Source organism: Oncorhynchus gorbuscha, linkage group LG05, assembly GCF_021184085.1.
Source record: "Oncorhynchus gorbuscha isolate QuinsamMale2020 ecotype Even-year linkage group LG05, OgorEven_v1.0, whole genome shotgun sequence".
In the NCBI taxonomy this organism is placed as follows: Eukaryota; Metazoa; Chordata; class Actinopteri; order Salmoniformes; family Salmonidae; genus Oncorhynchus; species Oncorhynchus gorbuscha.
This window is the reverse complement of record NC_060177.1, coordinates 23,998,081-24,017,212: the sequence shown is the minus strand read 5'-3', so window position 1 is coordinate 24,017,212 and position 19,132 is coordinate 23,998,081. Positions and strand designations below refer to the sequence as shown.

The 19,132-nt window shown below is 39.9% G+C and overlaps 1 protein-coding gene and 1 long non-coding RNA gene across 8 annotated transcripts; one reads left to right on the top strand and one right to left on the bottom strand.

Moving 5' to 3' along the window:
* The first annotated feature begins 7,933 nt into the window (after positions 1-7,933).
* Positions 7,934-12,856, top strand: LOC124035698. 7 transcript variants are annotated; one of them, XR_006838792.1, is made up of 6 exons: positions 7,934-7,984; positions 9,924-10,002; positions 10,079-10,344; positions 10,650-11,487; positions 11,748-12,018; positions 12,324-12,856. It is a non-coding gene; the product is annotated as an uncharacterized LOC124035698 (long non-coding RNA). The 7 variants fall into 7 exon arrangements; XR_006838788.1 differs by having other exon boundaries at positions 9,924-10,344; XR_006838790.1 differs by lacking the exon at positions 7,934-7,984 and having other exon boundaries at positions 9,832-10,002.
* Positions 12,857-14,906: 2,050 nt separating this feature from the next.
* On the bottom strand, positions 14,907-19,089 carry LOC124035044 (zinc finger BED domain-containing protein). The gene is made up of 3 exons (XM_046348449.1): positions 18,600-19,089; positions 15,724-16,188; positions 14,907-15,541 (listed from the first exon to the last, which is right to left on the bottom strand). The coding sequence occupies exons 1-3, from the start codon at positions 18,841-18,843 to the stop codon at positions 15,102-15,104; spliced, it is 1,149 nt and encodes a 382-aa protein (XP_046204405.1). The 5' UTR covers positions 18,844-19,089; the 3' UTR covers positions 14,907-15,101.
* Positions 19,090-19,132: the final 43 nt, after the last annotated feature.

Genomic DNA, 19,132 nt, shown 5'->3' with positions numbered 1-19,132 from the left:
TTTGCACACATTGTATATAGACTCCCCCTTTTTCTCTGTTATTGACTTGTTAATTGTTTACTCCATGTGTAACTCTGTGTTGTCTGTTCACACTGCTATGCTTTATCTTGGCCAGGTCGCAGTTGCAAATGAGAACCTGTTCTCAACTAGCCTACCTGGTTAAATAAAGGTGAAATAAAATAAAAAAATAAAAAAATTGTAGGGGTCCAGATTTCACAGCACTTTCAGAACATCAGCTGACTGGATTTGAGAGAAGGAGAAATGGGGAAGGCTTGGGCGAGTTGCTGTGAGAGGTGCAGTGCTGTTGACCGGGGTAGGGGTAGCCAGGTGGAAAGCATGGCCAGCCGTAGAAAAATGCTTACTGAAATTCTCAATTATAGTGGATTTATCAGTGGTGACAGTGTTTCCTATTCTCAGTGCAGTGGGCAGCTGGGAGATGTTCTTATTCTCCATGGACTTGACAGTGTCCCAGAACTTTGAGTTTGTGTTGCAGGAAGCAAGTTTCTGCTTGAAAAAGCTAGCCTTGGCTTTTCTGCCTGTGTATATTGGTTTCTAGCTTCCCTGAAAAGTTGCATATCACAGGGGCTGTTCGATGCTAATGCAGAACACATAGGTTTTTGTGTAGGTCTTTGGGAGTATGCAGTTGCATGGTTTGCTAACTGTCTGATAGAACTCAGTGCACTCCATTTGATGGGCTTATGTCTGTTAAATTGTCTGTTTTGAATGGTGTGCCACAAGGCTCTGTACTTGGTCCTCTCTTATTCACTATTTATATAAATGATTTAGACAAATTTCCAGAACATGCAAACTGCTTTTTATACTGTTCAACATACCTTGTGTCAATTGAAGTTTATCCTCAATACTGACAAAACTAATGGCGTTTTCTAATGCAAGTGTCATGACGTTGCCCTCTTTGGGTATAGCAAGCCCCATCCCCATCTCCCTGCCTCTTTCAACTAGGTTGCTGTTGTCAGAGAGATGTCATAAATTCCTGAGAAGACCCTGTCACATAGTATAAGAGGCAGACTAAATTTTCATAGAGCACAAAAGAATTTCTTCCAACACACAGACATCGAGGTACGAACAAATTTCATGTTCCGGAGAAAGTATAAAAGATCGGTAAAGAATCCAGCTACGAACTGGTCCGTTTGTCACAACTTGGGGAAGCTCATGGGAGACGTGTGGCCGCATGACCATAATACTGTTTATATAATAGCCCCAGATATGAGGTTTACATCTAATTGTTGTATAAGATGAATAAGTGAATAGGATACTGTTTACACAATTTTACAATGTGATTTTGGACTGTTTAATGAAGGAAAACTCAAAAAGGGAATTGGATTTGAAATAAATCAGAGGACCGCCCCTGAGCCCAGTTAGGGTCAGACATCCTGGGACAGCCCTTTTCTGCCATTCCGAATAAAACCCCCACTCTGGTTTTCGATCAGCAGACCGAGCTTACCTCAAATTACAAGATGGCTAAAGGTTGCAGACCATGTTTTTCTCCATTATGAGAGGACAAAGGTTGTAGACCATTGTTGAATCTTTTAACCATACTGCGTGGTTAAACTCTTAGACTACCGATACCGACAGAATAAGACTTTGATATTAATTACTAGTCTGCAGCTAGGAATTCGGTAAAATTGAACGCGAAGAACAACAACCTCCGAAACAACCATTCTATTCTATTCAATTGTTATAATTATCACTCTGTAGTGACTTCTTAGTCGACAAAGTTATCATTTCCTAAAATAAAGTGGGGGTCATCTGAATATTTTTCCTTGGTGCCCCGACTTCCTAGTAATTACGGTTACATGATTAATCAGTCTGATCGCGTAATAATAATTACAGAGAATCTTGATTAAAAACTATAAGTCGTCAGTTAATGATAGTAAAGACAACACACACATATATAAAAATATATATACACACACACACACACGTGTCTTTGGCTATGCCGGATTTATGCTATTCTATAAAATAATTTCTCCATAATTAATATTACCTGATTGAGCTAATTAGGTAAATGTAATTAACTAGAGAGTCGGGCACCACAAAAATAATATTTATAGAGCTGTTATCTTCCGAAAACTCTTAAAGACCTAGTAATATTTTACATCAATAGCAGTCAAGATGAATCGTCATCTTAATTCAGTCTCATCTGAAAGTTGTAAATACTTGGTTATCTACACAAACCCTGGCTAACAAGTTGAACCAGCAATACCAAATTGGGTTTAATTATTTATTTACTAAATACCTGACTAATCACACAGAATTACAAATACACAATTAAATCATAACTTGATTACAAATGACTTCATAAAGGAAAACGTCCCTAGTGGGCGGAACAGATATGACAGCTTGTTACACAAAAGAAAAGGGCTGGGTTTGAGTGAAAGAGCGGGAAGACTGAGGAACAAAGGCCGAAGCTGTGCTACCGTAAATACAGTATCTTATGAATTCTAAATTACCGCCCATTTGGAAAAGGAAAATGCAATAAATATTTACTCTGAGCTGCGCTTCGGTAGGTTGGTGGTAGATGGAAGGCAGTGTTGCCCAACCGAGTCCTTTGAAGAATGTCTCTGGTTGTCAATTGGATACGTTGTAGTAACGTCGTTGTGTGGTTGATAGGATACTCTGTCTGTTCCTTCATAACCTGCGTTTGCATCTGCTGTTGCTAAGTCAACAGCTAGGAGGCATCACTTCTGTAGTGAATAAGAGTTCAAAGTTTGTACCATTAGCAACCAAAGCTCACGCTGATGTTGGCTTCGTTCTGTAGTTATCTGAACCATTCTGACATCGGACCATTGTCCTCACATCCTCGGAACAGGAGGTTATATTGTCGTCAAGGCTTTATATAGGAAGGGAGAGGGGGCGTGTTTGAAAAGTTTTATAGCCCATGTCCCTTCACAGGGGCAGGCCCCTGATTGAGCAGAGCCCTATCTTATAAAAACCCCAAAGCTCACATTGTAGAAGCTAAAAATCACATTTCATCCCATCACGAATCATTTCATATTCAAACATTTAAATTGAACAACAATTCCATGTGAATCCGATAACTCTGATGTGTAGACTTTCCACTGTAGAGTTTGTCATCTTATCATTGATGAGAATTGCTCAGATGACAACCGAACTGACGACATATTCATTAAGTACAACCGCATATGTTCCATTGGTCGGATTACCAGAATATAGTTCATTTCCCCCCACCTTCTGATGTTCCCAGAATCTCTATGTTAACCAAGGGTTTTGCAAATATAACATCAGCAGGGTAGAGGAAAAGAGGTATTTATGACCGTCATAAACCTACCCCCAGGCCAACGTCATGACACACACACACACACACACACACACACACACACACACACGTGTATTTATGTATATAAACATATATATATACATACACATATACATACACATATACATACATACACATACATACATACACATATACATAAATACACATACATAAATACACATACATAAATACACATACATACATACACATACATAAATACACATACATACACATACATAAATACACATACATACACATACATAAATACACATACATACACATACATAAATACACATACATACACATACATAAATACACATACACATACATAAATACACATACACATACATAAATACACATACATACACATACATAAATACACATACATAAATACACATACATAAATACACATACATAAATACACATACACATACATAAATAAATACACATACATAAATACACATACTCATACATAAATACATATATATACACATACTCATACATAAATACACATATATACACATACTCATACATAAATACACATATATACACATAAATACACATAAATACACATATATACACATATATACACATACATAAATACACATAAATACACATACATAAATACACATAAATACACATACATAAATACACATAAATACACATATATACACATACATAAATACACATATATACACATACATAAATACACATATATACACATAAATACACATATATACACATATATACACATATATACACATACATATATACACATATATACACATATATACATATATACACATACATATATACACATATATACATACACATATATACACATAAATACACATATATACACATACATAAATACACATACATAAATACACATATATACACATACATAAATACACATATATACACATACATAAATACACATATATACACATACATAAATACACATATATACACATACATAAATACACATATATACACATACATAAATACACATATATACACATACATAAATACACATATATACACATACATAAATACACATATATACACATACATAAATACACATATATACACATACATAAATACACATATATACACATACATAAATACACATATATACACATACATAAATACACATATATACACATACATAAATGCACATATATATACACATACATAAATGCACATATATATACACATACATAAATGCACATATATATACACATACATAAATGCACATATATATACACATACATAAATGCACATATATATACATACATAAATGCACATATATATACATACATAAATGCACATATATATACATACATAAATACACATATATATACATACATAAATGCACATATATATACATACATAAATGCACATATATATACATACATAAATGCACATATATATACATACATAAATGCACATATATATACATACATAAATGCACATATATATACATACATAAATACACATATATATACATACATAAATACACATATATATACATACATAAATGCACATAAATACATACATAAATGCACATATATATACATACATAAATACACATATATATACATACATAAATACACATATATATACATACATAAATACACATATATATACATACATAAATACACATATATATACATACATAAATACACATATATATACATACATAAATACACATATATATACATACATAAATACACATATATATACATACATACATAAATACACATATATATACATACATAAATACACATATATATACATACATAAATACACATATATATACATACATAAATACACATATATATACATACATAAATACACATATATATACATACATAAATACACATATATATACATACATAAATACACATATATATACATACATAAATACACATATATATACATACATAAATACACATATATATACATACATAAATACACATATATATACATACATAAATACACATATATATACATACATAAATACACATATATATACATACATAAATACACATATATATACATACATAAATACACATATATATACATACATAAATACACATATATACATAAATACACATACATACATAAATACACATACATACATAAATACACATACATACATAAATACACATACATACATAAATACACATATATACATAAATACACATATATACATAAATACACATATATATACACATAAATACACATATATATACACATAAATACACATATATATATACATAAATACACATATATATACATGTATTTTATATATATGTATATATGTATGTGTATATGTGTATGTGTATATGTATATATATATATATATACATACATACACACACATATACATATACATGTATGTATGCATGTATGTATGCATGTATATATACACATATACACACTGCGCAAAACATAAAGGGAACACTAAATAACATCCTAGATCTGAATGAATGAAATATTCTTATTAAATACTTTTTTCTCTACATAGTTGAATGTGCTGACAACAAAAATCACAAAAATGATCAATGGAAATCAAATTTATCAACCCATGGAGGTTTGGATTTGGAGTCACACTCAAAATTAAAGTGGAAAACCACACTACAGGCTGATCCAACTTTGATGTCCTTAAAACAAGTCAAAATGAGGCTCAGTAGTGTGTGGCCTCCACGTTCCTGTATGACCTCTCTACAACGCCTGGGCATGCTCCTGATAAGGTGGTGGGTGGTATCCTGAGGGATCTACTCCCAGACCTGGACTAAAGCATCCGCCAACTCCTGGACAGTCTGTGGTGCAACGTGGCGTTGGTGGATGGAGCGAGACATGATGTCCCAGATGTGCTCAATTGGATTCAGGTCTGGGGAACGGGCAGGCAGGTCCATAGCATCAATGCCTTCCTCTTGCAGGAACTGCTGACACTCCAGCCACATGAGGTCTAGCATTGTCTTGCATTGTCTTGCATTAGGAGGAACCCAGGGCCAACTGCACCAGCATATGGTCTCACAAGGGGTCTGAGGATCTCATATCGGTACCTAAGGGCAGTCAGGTTACCTCTGGCGAGCACACGGAGGGCTGTGCGGCCCACCAAATAAATGCCACACCATGACTGACCCACCTCCAAACCGGTCATGCTAGAGAATGTTGCAGGCAGCAGAACGTTCTCCATGGCATCTCCAGACTCCGTCACATCTGTCACATGTGCTCAGTGTGAACCTGCTTTCCTCTGAAGAGCAGAGGGCGCCAGTGGCGAATTTGCCAATCTTGGTGTTCTCTGGCAAATGCCAAACGTCCTGCACGGTGTTGGGCTGTAAGCACAACCCCTACCTGTGGACGTCGGGCCCTCATACCACCCTCATGGAGTCTGTTTCTGACCATTTGAGCAGTCACATGCACATTTGTGGCCTGCTGGAGAAAATTTTGCAGGGCTCTGGCAGTGCTCCTCCTGCTCCTCCTTGCACAAAGGCGGAGGTAGCGGTCCTGCTGCTGGGTTGTTGCCCTCCTACGTCCTCCTTCACGTCTCCTGATGTACTGGCCTGTCTCCTGGTAGCGCCTCCATGCCCTGGACACTACGCTGACAGACACAGCAAACCTTCTCGACACAGCTCGCATTGATGTGCCATCCTGGATGAGCTGCACTACCTGAGCCACTTGTGGGTTGTAGACTCCATCTCATGCTACCACTAGAGTGAAAGCACCGCCAGCATTCAAAAGTGACCAAAACATCAGCCAGGAAGCATAGGAACTGAGAAGTGGTCTGTTGTCACCACCTACAGAACCACTCCTTTATTGGGGGTGTCTTGCTAATTGCCTATAACTTACACCTCTTGTCTATTCCATTTGCACAACAGCATGTGAAATGTATTGTCAATCAGTGTTGCTTCCTAAGTGGACAGTTTGATTTCACAGAAGTGTGATTGACTTGAAGTTACATTGTATTGTTTAAGTGTTCCCTTTATTTTTTTCAGTAGTGTATATAGACTCACACGCACACATATATATATACACACACACAGGCAACTTTCCAGGTAGGTGGGTCTAGCATTCACACACACTTTGGTTTGGTGTGTGGATTTAATGGTATAAAATGTAGGACGATTACAGCCATATATAAAGCTTTGCGAAGGTAAATGCAGTTGATACTGTTGAATGTTAATATCTGATCTTTTCCAAACACACACTAGAGGAACTTTATGAAGCAACCATGCGGTTTAGATGCCTCATTCCGTTACATATCATAGCATCTACACTTTCTATTTTTTTATTACAAAAAAATAGGTTCTTGCACTAACAACCACAACAGCCACTACTACTACCCCTACCTCCATAGCAACTACTGCTCCTACTCCTTCAACTACTTCAACTATCGTTAATTTTAGAAGCCGATTTAGCCAATTAAACAAAAATATATATATTTTATAAATTTATTTAAACGAGGCAAGTCAGTTAAGAACACATTATTTTCAATGACGGCCTAGGAACGGTGGGTTAACTGCCTGTTCAGGGGCAGAACGACAGATCTGTACCTTGTCAGCTCGGGGATTCAATCTTGTAACTTTACAGTTAACTAGTCCAACGCTCTAACTCCCTGCCCCTCTGCACTCCACGAGGAGACTGCCTGTTACGCGAATGCAGTAAGAAACCAAGGTAAGTTCCTAGCTAGCATTAAACTTATAAAAAAAAAAAACATAATCACTAGTTATAACTACATGGTTGATGATATTACGAGTTTATCTAGCGTGTCTTGCGTTGCATATAATCGATGCCGTGCGCATTCGCGAAAAAGGACTCATTGCTCCATCTTGTATCTAACCATAAACATCGATGCCTTTCTTAAAATCAATACACAAAAGTATACATTTTTAAACCTGCATACTTAGAAAGGTTAGCAGGCAATATTAACCAGGTGAAATTGTGTCACTTCTTTTGCGTTCATTGCACGCAGAGTCATGGTATAGGCAACAGTTTGGGCTGCCTGGCTTGTTGTGAATTAATTTGCCAGAATTTTACGTAATTATGACATAACATTGAAGGTTGTGCAATCTAACACCAATATTTAGATTTAGGGATGCCACCCGTTAGATAAAATACGGAACGGTTCCATATTTCACGCAAATAAACGTTTTGATATAAGGCCACTCGAAGATGTGGAGAGAGTGTGTAATTGGCATGCTGACTGCAAGAATTTCCACCAGAGCTGTTGCCAGAGAAGGTAATGTTCCTTTCTCTACTGCCTCAACGTCATTTTAGAGAATTTGGCAGTACGTCCAACCAGCCGCAACTACTTTTTCTTGCCATTCATTCATATAATTAATATTATTATTATTTTTGCTGCCTCTGGGCCCTAGGGCTTTAGCCCTGGTAAGCCCCTGCATTATCTGGCCCTGCCCATAGGAGAAACCTTTGAAATATAATTTTAGGTTCCAGGTAGAACTCTTTTGGGTTCCCTTTCTACAGAGGGTTCTACATGAAACTCAAAAGGCTCCTATGTGGAATTAATAAAGGGTTATTATATGGGGACAGCAAAGAACCCTTGAGTGTACATACAGTATATCAGACATATATACTGCACGCAACCTTCCAATACATATCAGCATCAAAAGATTGTCAACTCCAACGAACCATGGATTTCAATATAAACTTCCTCTCAATTATATACTATATCAAGAACATCTCAACACAGCATTTATCTGAACATCTAAAACAAAGCACATTTACAATTACTCACTGTTCATTAAGAATTTCTCTAATATTTGTGTGTAAGTAATATACAGACCGATGTATCTGAATAGGAGATGGAGTTGTCACTGGTACAGTAAGTGCATTAGTGTACATGTAAGTATCAGTATGAGGGTGTTGATGCGTCTCTCCCTAGATCTTATTCAGCATCGCAGAGATTTTGAACCATGAACTACAGGTGAACCCACCCCCTGACATCCTCTCAGGGCTAAAGCGTAGACATGCCCCTGACATGGTTAAGTTAATCTTCTCTGTGTCTAAAAGCCCACCAACAAAATGGGTGAGTTACCATGCACTCCCAAGTTGCACATCACATGGCGAAAACATCTCAAACTTTTGTCAGGAATAATGTCTGTGTGGAGACTGTTGCGGGACAACTTGGCAAGATTCTCTTTGGTATTGAAGTTGAGAACATAATGTGAGCGGACCAAGTAATTAGGCGTCACTCTAAAGCGGGAAGGTGTAATAAACGAGTCAGGAGTAGGTTTTCTTGATTGAACATGGTTCTCTATTGAGGGTATTTTGTCAACAAAAACATTCTAACATAATCAATGAAAAATCTTCCAAGGAAAAACACACATCTTCTCCAGATGAAACAAGAACATAATAGGATAATCTTTAAACTACAACAAACATAAATCACAGGTTTGTCACCGTCTTAGTGGTTCTTTCAGCACAGCTTCTCTCTCGGTGGCCATCTTCCAGAGATAGATTTCCCCCTCTCTGCTGGTTCCATTCTCTCTTTTATAGGGGAAGGAGAGTATCTCATTAGTACCGTCAGCTGTGCTTAATTGACTCTGGTTACCTTGTCTCCCATGCTTTGTTGGGCTACTATCCATGAGCCCAGCCTGCCCTCTAGTGGTCCTTCCACAATAACCATCTCTCACCTGTCAACACCATTCAACATGGCCAAATGTGAACTACAGGTAGCTACCGTCAAAATCAACTTAACAGTGGTAAGATTTAAACAAGCTGCTTACATTGTCATTTTCTTTTCTTCAGGAAAAAGGAGAATACAACATGTGTCTACCTCAACCAGAGTCATAAATATGGACTGCATATCTTTCAACTAATGGGAAATGTTGTATCAAATCGATATATACAGGCTAATGCTTTGATAGAGCATGATATGAATCAGAATGACTTATTCAAGAATGGAATATGAACGTCTGTTTCTTACTGTTGGAGGTGAACGGGTCACTGACTGCTGCCACACCGAAGCTCACCAACCTGACCATCTGTAGCTGTGACCACTTTTTGCCCTCATGGTGAGATGATCCTACTTTTCATATTACTTCCCAGATTATATCTTAGTGTTTGCCATTTCCTTTCCTGAGATCTATTCATGGGCAGCATTTGCATATCTCCAGAGTCAAAAAGTCAGCTCCAGTTACGATAGTGTCATGCTGCCCTGAGAAGAATAGTCAATGCATTGAGATTGTGTTCCAATATCCATATTCGCTTCTTGTTTACTACACACTGCCAAAGTAATATACAAATGGTATGTAGATAGTCTTAGGGTACTCAGATCTGTATGAATGTCATGTGCAGCATGATGTCACTGCTCCCACAGATCCCTGATGTGAAACTGAGTGAGGTCCATGCCAGGACGATGAGCATGCTCACCTGTGTGGGTGGAGCCACCTGTGTTCTTCTGCACGTCACCTTACTGACACACTGCCTCCAGCCTTTGTGAGTGACACCCGTCAAGCAAACACACATTTTAAATACTTAAATTGAACCCACCAATCACATTACAGTCGAGAAGGATTCAAACATTTCATAGATCATGGATACAGAAAACACATCCTTCTCCATACAGCTAAGCTGCCCATGACTGCTGACAGAGGAGTACCTCGCTAGTTGCTTTGCCTTCGTCCGATGCAGGTCTGCAATCTGAAGGCCATGTACTGTCAGCCTATGTACATGGCCAAAGCTCCCAAGTATCACCACTACAAATCAAAAGAGCAACTGTATACAAGAAAACATCAAACCAGCCTCCTCTGATAAGATAATGTTTGTGAATAAGCACTGATGGTGGTACTGTCTGTCTCACCTCACTAGCTAGCAGGTTAATGAGGCGGTCATGTCTAGCTATGTAAAAGTCCTTGTATGAATGGCAAACGACCACACACAAAATCTCTTTCAGAAGGAAATCTACTGACCATGTCATGCTGGTTCATCTCCAGTTGGGGGCATTTCTGCTGTTACTCAACCTGCTGCTGTTGAGCAGTGTGGGTTTGGCCTTTGTGGGCCCTGCATCTATGGCCCCTGGCCTGTGTCCTACTGTGGCCGCCCTGCTGCACAACTCACTGCTTCACCTGGATGGGCTAGCATCTGTACAGGCTGCTGGTCCTAGTCTACAACACCTACATGAGACTACCTGCTGAAGCCAAGCCTGCTGGGCTGGGGTAAGAACAGCAGTTTCAGAACAGACACCACAGTTAAATAGTCAACAACAATTAACATGTCCAGACCAACAGAAAACTAAAAATCCAAAGCCTCAAATCTGTCTCCTCTCAGGTGTTCCTGCTTGGTTGTATCCATAGTTGCAGCTGTCAGTACAGATTTCTATTGGCTGAATAGCAGAATGAGAGTTTATTAACAAACCATATCATATCGGTGCATTGCTTACCAGCCCTAAGGAGGACTTTCTCCCTCTGATACACAGGTGCTGGATAAGACGGATGTGTTGTACGGCTGTGATGTGGCTTACCTGTTAGTGGTCCTGCTCTTCAACAGCACCATCTTCGTCATCACAACGATGCTCAAGCTGCGCTCTGTCACGTTGCTGCAGGAGAAGAGGCGGAGCCGCAACATCACCTGCAGTGTTCTGAGGCTGACCTGCGCCATGGGCCTCACCTGGGGGCTGGGCTTCTTCTCCATTGGCTACACCAACTAAGTCATCCTCTACGTCTTCACCATCCTCAACTCACTTAAGGGTAAACTCTCATCCTTATCGGAGGGAACCAACGGCATACTTTATTTATTTTTCCTTTCTATAAGAGTGCGAAAACAAGCAAGTAACAGGGGTGAAAGACTTCCCGTACATACTATCTAAATAATGCTTATTCAGGAACATCACAATTTTACATTTCTAACAATGCAGATCGCAATAATGTAGTGCTGAGCTCCACAGACAAGTATGGCTGTTCTACACAATATATTTCTTTCTGAACATTCAGCAATGTTGAGCTCTCCAGATACACCTCTGCTAGTTTATGACACTGCTTCCTGTTTTACACAGGGTTCTTCCTGTTCCTGAGGATCTGTGTTAAGAGACTGCAGGGGCCAGAACCGAGTTCCATGACAACTGGACAGAGGTCAAGCACCCACATTCTCTCCGTTGGAAGCGAGGTCTGGCCCTCTTCTGGAAGAACAAGGCAGTCAGTGCCTAAAGAGGGAGCAATTGGAGCAAATACATCCAAGTTCTGAACAAAAGCTCAATGAGATGAATGGAAATTACTAATGGAAATGAAGTACCGTGAAGGAATTGTTTGCGTCGGTCCCAAACAGTACATCACATTGTTAAATAAATAAATGTTGAAGCAGATAATCACTAAGAAAGAACTTGTTGTACTCCTATCGTTTAATTTCTTCCTGTTAAAATTAGATTGACTGTTTTTATGCCATGATGTATGCACATTTCACCTAAAGCCTTCTATTATATTTTCCTGGGATGGAAAGGGGGGTTGGATTAGGGTTGGGACTGTTCCCAGAGATTGTAATTGTAATGAATTGTACACTTTAATTCTGTAATAAATATACAGTACCAGTCAACTTGACACACCTACTTTATTTGTACTATTTTCTGCATTGTAGAATAATAGTGAAGACATCAAAACTATGAAATAACACATACGGAATCATTTAGTAACTAAAAACATTTTAAACAAATCAAAATATTTTACATTTGAGATTCTTCAAAGTGGCCACCCTTCCCCTTGACACTATTCTGTATACTTCTGGCCCTTCTTTGGACACATAACAAACCTCCAGATGAGCTTCAATGCCAGACAGCTTTCCTTCCATGGCCTCCAACTGCTCTTAAATACAAGTCAAATTAAATGCATGCTTTTCAACCGATCACTGCCCGTCCATCCAGCATCACTACTACAGTTCGGACTTAGACTATGTGGACAACTCCAAATATCTAGGTGTCTGGTTAGACTGTAAACTCTCCTTCCAGACTCATATTAAGCATCTCCAATTCAAAATTGGATTCCTATTTCACAAAAAAGCATCCTTCACTCATGCTGCCAAACATACCCTCGTAAAACTGATCCTCTACCGATCCTCGACTTCAGCGATGTCATCTACAAAATAGCCTACAATACCCTACTCAATAAATTGGATGCAGTCTCACAGTGCCATCCGTTTTGTCACCAAAGCCTCATATAATAGCCACCACTGCGAACTGTATGCTCGTTGGCTGGCCCTCGCTTCATACTCGTCGCCAAACCCACTGGCTCCAGGTCATCTACAAGACCCTGCTAGGTAAAGTCCACCCTTATCTCAGCTCGTTGGTCACCATAGCAGCACCCATCTGTAGCACGCGCTCAAGCAGGTATCTCTGGTCACCACCCAAAACCAATTCCTCCTTTGGCCGCCTCTCCTTCCAGTTCTCTGCTGCCAATGACTGGAACAAACTACAAAAATCTCTGAAACTGGAAACACATCTCCCTCACTAGCTTTAAGCACCCGCTGTCAGAGCAGCTCACAGATTACTGCGCCTGTACATAGCCCATCTATAATTTGGCCCAAACAACTACCTCTTTCCCTACTGTATTTAGTTTATTTTGCTCCTTTGCACCCCATTATTTTTTATTTCTACTTTGCACATTCTTCCACTGCAAATCTACCATTCGAGTGTTTTACTTGCTGTATTATATTTACTTTGCCACCATGGCCTTTTTTTTGCCTTTACCTCCCTTATCTCACCTCATTTGTTCACATCGTATATAGACTTGTTTATACTGTATTATTGACTGCATGTTTGTTTTACTCTATGTGTAACTCTGTGTCATTGTATGTGTCGAACTGCTTTGCTTTATCTTGGCCAGGTCTCAATTGTAAATGAGAACTTGTTCTCAACTTGCCTACCTGGTTAAATAAAAGGTAACATAAAAAATTTGAATTCAAGGCAAACAACCAGCATGGACACCACAGCATTCTACAGAGATACGCCGTCCCATCTGCTTTGCGCTTAGTGGGACTATCATTCGTTTTTCAACAGGACAATGTAACACCACACCTCCAGGCTGTGTAAGGGCTATTTTAACCAAGAAGGAGTGATGGAGTGCTGCATCAGATGACCTGGCCTCCATAATCACCCGAACTCAACCCAATTGAGATGGTTTTGGATGAGTTGGCCCGCAGAGTGAAGGAAATGCAGCCAACAAGTACTGAGCATATGTAGGAACTCCTTCAAGACGGTTGGAAAAGCATTCCAGGTGAAGCTGGTTGAGAGAAAGCCAAGTGTGTAAAGCTGTCATCTAGGCAAATGGTGGCTACTTCAAAGAATCTCAAATATATTTAGATTTGTTTGACACTTTTTTAGTTACTACATTCCAAGTGTTATTTCATAGTTGAGGTCTTGACAATTCTTCTACAATGTAGAAAATAATAATAAATAAAGAAAAAACCTTGAATGAGTAGGTGTAGCCTAACTTTTGACTGGTACTGTATATAAAAAAATATTTTTGTAACTAAATATGTTATACCCCTAACTCAAATGAGTCACTTTGTTCTATAGTACAATTATTTAATGGTAGGTAGTCTTCTGCACGAGGACTTTCTATACTCCTGAACTAAAAACTCCACAACTTAATGACATGGTACTGGTTTATTTTCATTTTTAAAAAGTTAAGTATTTACATCACTAAACCCTCTCCAGAGTGCATTAACCCACCATATCCCTCCTTTTAGAGAGGTGTTTGAGGTAGAGTCTGAATGCATGGTGATGGGATAGGTTGTCAACTTCTGAATATTACAGTATCGTCCTGTTGGCTTACTGAAACATCCCCTAACCAAGAACCTCTTCCCTCATAGTCACCTCCTGTTCCTGTACCACGTCCCCCTGGAACAACCCAGTGGTTCGGTCTACTGTCTGCACCGGACTCCTGTCTTGCCCATACTCCCTTCGTAAGCACTCCAGCTCCTCTCTCTCCCTTTGCATCCTTTCCTTCTCCAACTGCAACTCCACTCGCTCTCTCTGCAAGTCTTCCCTCTCTCTCTGCAGGGAGCGGGCCTCCTGCTCTTGGCTTCTCCTCAGGGTCTCCAGGGCCTCTTTCTCTGCAGATGTCTCTCTGGTGTTGGCCCGACGTAGTGTCTCCAGGAGCTCCCTCTGCTGCTCCAGTGCCCGTGCCTCCTGCTGCTGAGCACTCCTCAAGGCCTCCGTCAGCTCACGCTCCCGCTCCAACACACGCACCTCCCCCTCACATGCTCCCATCACATCAAATGCATCTACAGAGTGAGAGAAAGAGAGCGGAGACAGGAAAGGAAGCATGAAATCAAGAGCTCAGGTTCTCCAACTTATGTAATTTCATAAATGAACACACGTATGAGCATCAGTTCTTCAAATACAGAATAATACAGTATTTTGGGATCAACACCGACATTCACATATATACAGTCATCAGACCGACCTGGAAATTTCCCTGGGCTTTGTTTCAGTGCAACCTCTCCAATTCTCCTTGACAGGTTGGTGTGTTTGGGGCCTGAGTCGCCGTCTCTGCGCAATGTCTTCTGGACACCGCTGGTCTTCTGTTTCTTGATGTGGCACTCCAGGCGAGCAAAGGCATCTGGATGTCTCTTGGAGAGATGGCGCAGCAGGTTGCTGGTGCTGCTCTGGTGCTGGATCTTCTCATTGCAGATCAGACAAAGCGAGCGGTTCTGCCCCCCCAACCGCTCGTAGTGCGTCCACACGGAGCTCCACTTCCGGCCGGATGGTGTGGCCCCTGCACTGCCCTGGCCCACAATCCCAGCCCCGCTGTCACGGACCACAGCATGATCCTCTGCTGCCTTCAGGATGCCATTGATGGCGCTTGCGATGTCTGCATCACTCACCGAGGCTGCCTGCTCTGGGGGCTGCTCCTCTAGTGCTACCTCCACTGAAACAAACAGACCAGCAAAAAACTAAATACAAAAAATAAGTTACTCCACTGAGGACTGTCTGACAACCATTCACCTAAAATGCATTGCTAGCTAATCTATCTTACTACAAAAGTATGTGGACATCCCTTCAAATGAGCAGATTCAGCCATTTCAGCCACACCCATTGCTGACAGGTATATAAAATCTAGCACACAGCCATGTAATTTCCAGAGACAAACATTGGCAGTAGAATGGCCTTACTCAAAGTGGCACCGTCATAGGATGCCACCTTTCCAACAAGTTAATTCGTCAAATCTCTGCCCTGGTCAACTGTTAGCGCTGTTACTGTGAAGTGGAAACATTTATGTGCAACAACGGCTCAGCCACGAAGTGGTAGGGCATACAAGCTCACAGAATGGGACTGCCAAGTGCTGAAGCACGTAGCTCATAAAAAAAAATCTGTCCTAGGTTGCAACACTCACTACAGAGTTCCAAACTGGCTCTGGAAGCAACGTCACCACAAGAACTGTTTGTTGGGAGTTTCATGACATGGTTTTCCATGGCCTTAGATGACCATGCAAGATGCCAAGCGTCAGCTGGAATGGTGTAAGCTCACCGCCATTTGACTCTGGAGTAGTGGAAACGTTCTCAGGAGTGAGAAACCACACTTAACCTTCTGGCGGTTCGATGGACTAATATTAGTTTGGCGGATTCCAGGAGAACACTACCTGCCCCAATGCATCGTGCCAAATGTACAGTTTTTTGGAGGAATAATGGTCTGGGGCTGTTTTTTTTATATATATATATTTTTAAATAGGTCCAGCTAGGCCCCTTATTTCCAGTGAAAGGAAATCTTAAAGCTACAGCATTCAATTACATTCTAGACGATTCTGTGCTTCCAACTTTGTGGCAACAGTTTTGCGAAGGCCCTTTCCTTTTTCAGCATGACAATGCCCATGTGCACAAAATGAGGTCCATACGGTATGTTGTGGTCCTTCTGTAGCTCAGTTGGTAGAGCATGTCGCTTGTAACGCCAAGGTAGTGGGTTCGATCCCCGGGACCACCCATACGTACAATGTATGCACACGTGACTGTAAGTCGCTTTGGATAAAAGCGTCTGCTAAATGGCATATATTATTATTATATATTGTTGAGATCGGTATGCACATGCATAACTAATGGGTTTGAGCCCTGAATGATGCTTGGTTGAAAGCCATGGGAATTGCAAAACCAAATAAGGACATAGCAATCAGGCTCCTCAGGGGTTTGTGGTATATGGCCAATATACCACGGCTAAGGGGTATGTCCAAAGAACAGTCCTATTTATTGGCCATATACCACACCTCCTTGGGCCTTATTGTTTAATCATAGCAGTCAAAACCATTTCAAATCAACATCCATTGATAGAAAATAACCTGGAGTTTACTAAGGGCGATTTAGATTCTCTTGCAACATTCTTAACTTGCAATATTCGGTTTCCCATTAAAATAATAATTATTGCTTCTTACCCTACGTTGATATTCCTTAATTCGCTCGGTAAAGTCCTGGAAAAGGGTTTCATGGATAAATTAGGCAAATCCTCTGACGCTGCAAAACAACATTTTGGGGATAATTTTCAGGCCTTGTGGACGCGTTTTCAGAGGTCATTGGGTTAGACATTTTTACTAAACCTGGCAACACTGTGTGGCTTGTTCAATTAACCTAAAGTTGCAGACATGCTGCCCCAAACGTAAGGAGTGTTATCACAAATCAATTCGTAGATCAGCATGTTTCTCCACGATCACTACATTGTAACGTTGGGTCAGCAACAGCTGATTCCGGACAGACAACATAGCTGCTAACTTTACAAGCTAGCTAACATTTGGTGAAAACATTCAGCATTGTGTGCAGCATAATATAGCTAGTTGGTAAGCAGCATTCCATTCATTTATTTTAGTGTGACTTGCTCAGCTAGCATAATAGGTCTTCCCATAGATGTCCAGCCATTGAGCTAACGACTATCTATTTAAAAGGGCGGCTCGGCAGAAATATTTATATAAACTAATGACATTTGACAGCGGTTGCATATATGAATATAGGCTAAACACTGCCTTTAGGTCATGATCAAAAATAACTAAGCATCTGGGGTCAGAAAGACACACACATTAGGCAGTCAACCAAACTTTGCAACAAGAATTTCCGCTTTGAACCGAGACTCGTAACACTTGGATATGGGGGACGTTAACATAGCTAGCCCGGCCTAGTATGGGTACAAATGTGTGTTAGCTAGTTGAGTTAGCATCTGGGCTAACACAATGGAAACATTTGACTGAATAACTAAACACCGTATGTGCATCACACGTGGGTTGACCAAGGAAAGTTTGATACACTTTACATTCGCATTACCTGATATTCGAGTATGATAACTTCACATAATATAAAATCATACCATCACAATAGTCTTCACTATTAATCATCATTGGTTGACTGTTGTCGTCCGCCGCCACAGACCGCCTTTCTTTTGATGCTGCCGCGCTACTATACTCGTTCAGGTGTTTGCTTCGCAAATGCCTTAGCATGTTCGTGGTGTGGCCGCAATGAAGGACGGTCTCCAAACACAGCAGACAAGTCACTTTCTTCTCGTCTACTGCTCTGAAAAAAGACCAAACGACACTTCGCTTTCTAGGCGCCATCTTCACATAAACGTCTCGTCAGTCGTCACTAGTTACCACAGCCTCAATGTCATAACGCTAGCCTATTTATATAATTTATCTTATTAAATTGTGGTTTTGAACCTAACCTTAAACAAACTGCTAACCTTAAATGAAGACCACATGTTTTTTCATTAATTTCTACGATGTAGCCCTTTTGACTTTGTGGTAACTAATAGACGTCTCATCAGCGACCCCAATAAGTACTTCCGAGTCACGACATTTCTGAAACGTTATAGTGTCGCGGCGAGTCGACTGTTATACGGATGAT